The following is a 6,000-nucleotide window of genomic DNA, read 5'->3' on the forward strand; positions in this document are numbered from 1 at the left end:
TGAAGGACGCTGAGCTTTCTGTTTCTCTCCCATCCAGGGACCTGATGCTTATAATGGGCTTTGGCTCCCAAGATGCAGCCATTGCTTAAGGGTACTGGCTTGTCTTGACTAAATACTCTAGTGCTGTTCCCCTGCTTCTGTTGGTTGAAAAAAGAAAAGCTCCATTGTGTAGTATCCAATATTGCTCGTGGCAGGCAGCTTCTCAGGGGACTGCCAAATTTTCTCTTAGGCTGGAAGAAAGCACCAATTGAAGGATGAGTTTCATATTACCTTCTTGGTCAACACCTGTGTGAGAGGCAACTCTAGTTAAGGCTGAAGCAAAAATAGAGCTACAGGATCTTAAGTCTGTGTGCAGGAAACAATGTTGCTGCCTTTAGTTGTGTGCATGGTCTTTTCCTCTCTCTGGCAGCAAACTTCTTAAAAAAAAAAAACCCTGGTATGTAGAGCTTCCCTTCCTCTCCTTGGGGACAGGACAGTGAGTCATGGGAGGACATTGCTTAATGCTCTGGAGGGTGCTTGGATTGTCCAGTGAGGGCAAGCTAGGAACAAGTTCAGCTGTGGGTCAGAGTTGCTTAAATGTGAATGATAACTGCTGAGGCCTAAACAAGATGCTTTGCATGAGAACTTGCCAGAGGTTATGTAGATGTGCCTGGATTTTGCTCTAGAGATAAACCAGTAGGCACAGGTCTTTGCTTATCAGAATAGAAGCAGGGATTTGGGAGGATGGGGAGAGAGTCAAGGACAGTTGAAGACTTGTTTGCTTGGTTGGTTGTTCTTTTTTCCTCCTAGATCTCCTTGTCTGAGCAGGATGGTAGCTGAAACAATTGCAGCTGGACTGGGCTGTGACATCTTTCCTTTATGTTTGCCTGCTTATTTTGTTTTTGGACTTGTTTCATTTGTGCTTGCCTTCTCCATTTTTTATGCCTGCTAAAGGGTCTCTAGCTTGTTTGTCTTGCTGCCTCACAGCAGCGCAAAACCATGTCATGAGGGTGTGGGGGCAGAAGAGATGGCTTCAGTTTTTTTTTATGGTAACTTGTTCCCATCCTTGTAACTCTGAGACCTGGGTAGGTTGAATGATGAGTCTTGCTGAGCAGCAAAGAGGCAGTTGATGGTGAAGAGGCTCTGCTTATTCCTGTTATGTTACTGCCCCTGCAAGCTGGAGGGAGATCCTTTCACTTAGTTGGTATACTCGTGGTGCTGGATGCATCTCCTTATTCATTCTTGTTCCGGAATGTATATAACCCATGTAAAATGTTTCTCTTCTCTTCCTGTCCTCACAGATTTTGACACTCAGCAGTTGCTCTGGATAAACATACCCTGTGTGAAACTTGAGATCCTGTACCATGTACCAGCCTAGTTTTGTGCCACGGGAGCATTACCCAACTGTAATCCCACCTTCTGCCTACACCTACCCACTACTGCGGACTGGGAGAGCAGAAGACATGACCAGTTCTGTGATGTTCCCTCCCATCCATGTGCACAACTTCTACAGCCGACCCATCACCTTTGTGGCAGACCGGAATGGCTACCCTGACTACATGGGAGGTCAGGTGGAGTATCATCATCTCTACAGTGCCTCCAATCCCTACTTCCATCCATACTACACCTGGCACTTCTCTCCTCCTGTGGTCCCCATCCCTCTCTACAATCCCTATGCAAACTACAATCCTTATGCTGCCTACCAGAGGTCAGATCAGTATCGAGACACATGGCCAGAAGGCTTCACGATGAGAGGGGAACTTCAATGGGGGAAGCTTGGAAAGGTGTTTGGCCCAAGGAAAGACCTCCCAGAATTTGTGAAGGATGATCTCCGGAGGGTATATGGCACCTACCCACGGACCAACGTCTCCATAACCTACCGGAAAGGGGAGTTCTTGGTCAAGGGAGACCCAAAGGTAGGAGAGCAGGAATATGCAGTGGAAAAAAAAGTCATCCAGCAGGCTGCAACACCCAGTGCCAGTGAGGCAGATGACAGCAGTGAGGACCGGAACCGAAAGAAGAAAAAGAAACTGAGACATTGATGTAGTTAGTCTCACTGGATGGATAGAAGCTCCAGAACCCCTGAGAGAGTGAGTTAGCAGCTGGTTTTGGTGCAGCTGGCAAGTAACACAAGCAATGGATATCACCATTTCTGTTGGCTTTTAACTGCGCCCTGTCCTCCACAAACTTACGGCAGCTTTACACTGTTTGAGGCACAATACCCACCCTGTGAAGAAGTCGCATAGCACCTGACTTTCTGTTGGATCTGCTCTTTTGTCCTGGTTTTGAAATGAATGTTTGATTGCCACTGGTTTGGTTTGAGTGGTCACAGTCTTGTGGGGGAATTTCCAGGCAGCAGCCCTTGAATAGAAGATGGACCTCTTCCTACCCTATCCAAGGGAAAGTTCTGGAAGCCAGCCACCTTTCTGGCACTCAGTTAAGGAGACCAAAGTGGGATTTCCTCCAGACTGGAGTAACACAGGTCCCAGAAGAGAGAGTGGCTCTTGAACACTAAAGAGCAATTATCTGAATGTGCTTAATCACTGTGTGAAGCCTGTATGCAGCACTTCCCTACACACTGGCAGAAGATCCTGGTGTCCCCATCCTCTTACACTTGGTAACCTGGTGCTCAGTTCTCTTGGCTCTACATGTCCTTGCTGACACTGCTGCTTGAGGTCCTGCTCTGGGTTTGACCTGGCTCTGGGTGGAGGTGCTGGCTCCTCACTGAGGTTACTGGTGCTGTGTGAACCACAGCTTGGTCTCTTGGAAGGGTGGGCTTCAGAGTTGTGCTGAAAACCTTGAGGATTGTGAGGGGCTGGATCTGACTTGCTTTGCAAACTCATGTACCTTTTAAATAATTATAAATAAACAATAACAAACCTCAAATGCAAATCCTTGTACTTCAGTTTTTTAGCTACCTGATGGAAGTCTCTCCTGTGAACAACTTGCAACCTGATCTGGCACCTTTTTGCAAAGTTAGACATGACTACTGCCCAGCTGTGTTTGGGTTATTCTGCTTGCTCTGTTTGGCATTACCCCCAACTTGCTGAAGTGCTGGTGTTGCATTCTGTACCCTTCCAGCAGCATTTTCCCTATAGTGATGATCAGATGCTCTACAAATTACAAGGATTTAAATGCCACTTCTAAAGCCAATAAAACGATGGTGGCAGCTTTGCATTGTGTTAATAGTGGAAAAGGTCCCCAAAACTCAAGGTGGACAACCAAAGTCTCATAGAGGTGTGTGGTAGATGAGTAGAAAGAAAACCCATTGCCTCCACAAAAATCTTCTCCAAATACCTGTCCTTGCTGGGGATGTCCCCAGGGGGTGCAAGGAAGGAGTGGGCACAACCCTTCACTTTACCCAGCCTGTCCTGTTTATCTTCTCCAGGGTTTTGTTTGGTTTTGCTGCCTGGACTCTGAACAGGAGATCGCAGGGCACACCCAGGCTGTTGTTCTGACAATGCGTATTTTTAGCAGAGGTTTACAGTCGCATGTGTACATCGGGAGGCAGCAACACACTCGTTTTCTTAAGTGCCATTTCACTTCCAGAAAGAAGAAAATATTTTCTAGTTGGGCTTTTTTGTCCCCTGAGGGAAAGCTTAACACAAGCAGCCACTGCCTGGGGCAGCTCTCTCAATGCAGGGCTTCCCGTGATGGCTGTAACTCACCTCCATCCCTACCCTGGTCTCTGTGAGAGAGGAAAGATTCACACATTCCTTGCAGAAACAGCTCACAGACATGCTCTTCTCGAAGGTTTGAGGCATATTTGCTACCCAGCTGCAGAACTGAATCCATAGGGCATTTCTGGAGACTTTAATGCCTATGGAATTCAGTTCTCAGAGCCAAGCAGCCAGTGTCAGTTGGCTTTCCCTGTTCCCAGCCAGCTGCACCTCCATCTGCAAAGGGGAGAAAAATAGAAAAGAACTCACGATGTCTCTAACACAGTGCAGGCACTGGGGTGACATGGATTTCTGCAACAGGAAGCTGCTGCAGGGAGAGGACTGGCACCTCTTGTTCCAGAAGCAGCACATGCAGCCATAACTTTCTTTGGAAACTTTGCTCAAGTTGGCTGCTATTTTTTTTTGCTGTTTCCACGAGTCATTCTGTCATTTGGAGCTGCTCCAAAGCATCAGGTCAGGCCTGTGCTCTGCAAAGTTGCTGTAGCTGCAAGAGAAATACCCCCTCTTCCAGATGGGGCTGATCTTTGCAGGTGCATTGGAAATCCTGCCTATGTCTTGTGTGCAGGTGGTAACATCCTGCAGTTTAAACAGTTCCACTGTCTGTGCATCTGAAAATGGGCCATAGCTGTGCTGGGGGCAGCGGGGATGCTCAGAGCCGCGGGAGCAACCCAGTGGTCCCGTGCAACCACCCTCTGCTCCCACCATACCAAAACCAGGGCTTGTGGGAACCCCTGGAACTGGGATGTTTCAGCTGACGGATAGAAATGGGTTGTGCAGTAGGTGCTACTGCAGGTGGATTATGAGGCAAGGGAGCTTGCCTGTTTGGGAGGGGAAAGAGGTTAATTCTGCAGCTTAAAATTGAGCAGTAAAAGTCCTTTTCCAGACAGGTCAGAGAACAGATCCAAGGAGGGATCTGTTTCAGTCCAGGCTAAGCTGGGACATGCTGGTGCATGCCACAGCTATGCATGTGGCTGCCCACTGCCCTCACTCTCCAGTTTGGGCTGCAAAGCTCACGCATGGAAAGGGACAGACTCAGATGACACATTGGGACCCCCATGAACAACTGCATGACACTGACAGCAGATTTAGCCAGCCTCCTCCCTCAGCAGGAGATGTTAATTTTCAAACCCAGGGACTGGGCTGATAACGGAGAGGTAGGATGAGGCATTTTTTCTGGCTACTCAATAGTTTGACACAGTTGTGAAGACAGGGTGGCTTGGCAGTGCAGGAGGGGAGCCCTCAGGTTTGATGGATCAGCAGAAGAGACAGGAAATGACACACACTGCTTTGGAGCACAAGCAAAGATTTTGGCAGGGGAAGCACTGAGGAACTGTTGGCACAAGGAGCTAACTCCATTATTGCCCAACAGCCTGCCCAGGGCTCTATTTTAATCCATCTGCAGGGAATCTGAGTTCAGCAAAGGCATCATGAACTCACCACCCCAATGAGTGTCTCAAACAAGCCAAGCCCTGTTGCAAAAGCTGTGGGGTCCCAGGCTGTGGGTCCCAGCCCTGGCACATCCTGCAGAGCACCTGTGGCAGTGAGTAGCCAGAGGGAAGGAGGAGGAGGGAGATGGGGTAAAGCTCTGCTCAGTGCTCAGTGGTCTGCTCAGTGTTCCCTCATCCTGCCATGCGTTGTCAGGATGAGACATCTCAGGGACCCAGGTCTGTTTTCAGACTACCGTGGCATGGCAGTGAGGTTTCAGTAGCTTTGATCCCCCCAAGCTCAGGAAAGTGGGATGATCTCCCCACTCTTCCTCCTCCCCTTACTGTGCAAGTTTCCCTTTTGATGTCCTGCCTGTGGGTGCAGAGGCATCCTGTTGCCACGAGGCACCAGGGGCTATTAAAACTGGGTGCAATGGGAATCCCATGGAGCTGAGCTCAGAAAGGAGGGGTTGAAATGCAAACCTAAACAAGCATCAACTCTTCTCTTTCACTCATGGCTTTCTGCAAGCTATGTCCCCACAACATTGCATCCACAGCACCCCTGGGATGAAAGGGCCCTGGGATGAGGGAGAGAGGTAGGCACTCCCTGGAGCACACCACCACAGGCAGCCACAGTGCAGGAGGCTGTGACCTCCCTCAGCCATGCTGGGCTTCTGCACCATGGGCAAAGGGACAGTTTTACCTGACCTCCTGCTTTGAGACCCATCCCTTTTCCTGAGAGCAGGTGCTTTCATGGTGTTTTCTATATGCTCATGCAGGTTCCTATGTGCTGTGTGTGCTGGGCACATATCCTTCTCTAGGATTCACCTTTGCTCCTTGGTATCTCCAGATTTGCCCCCTGTTCTTGCACCCCAGCAGGTCCTGGGCTAGATTTGGCCCTGTGTTTCTGGGAATAT

At 49.1% G+C, this 6,000-nt stretch overlaps 1 protein-coding gene and 1 long non-coding RNA gene across 12 annotated transcripts in view; one reads left to right on the forward strand and one right to left on the reverse strand.

Moving 5' to 3' along the window:
- C7H10orf95 (chromosome 7 C10orf95 homolog) overlaps positions 1-2,871 on the forward strand; it is a 237,984-nt gene extending 235,113 nt beyond the window's left edge. For all 11 annotated transcript variants that reach the window (XM_071748422.1, XM_071748420.1, XM_071748416.1 and 8 more), the window contains one exon: positions 1,281-2,871. In XM_071748422.1, coding sequence (XP_071604523.1) covers positions 1,344-2,021 — 678 coding nt within the window. In that variant the 5' untranslated portion in view covers positions 1,281-1,343 and the 3' untranslated portion in view covers positions 2,022-2,871. The remainder of the gene's footprint in view (positions 1-1,280) is intronic.
- On the reverse strand, positions 2,247-4,120 carry LOC139798182 (uncharacterized). Its single transcript, XR_011726758.1, has 2 exons — positions 3,648-4,120; positions 2,247-2,826 (listed from the first exon to the last, which is right to left on the reverse strand). It is a non-coding gene; the product is annotated as an uncharacterized lncRNA (long non-coding RNA).
- Between the last annotated feature and the right edge of the window lie 1,880 nt (positions 4,121-6,000).

This window comes from Heliangelus exortis, chromosome 7 (assembly GCF_036169615.1).
Source record: "Heliangelus exortis chromosome 7, bHelExo1.hap1, whole genome shotgun sequence".
NCBI classification, from domain to species: Eukaryota; Metazoa; Chordata; class Aves; order Apodiformes; family Trochilidae; genus Heliangelus; species Heliangelus exortis.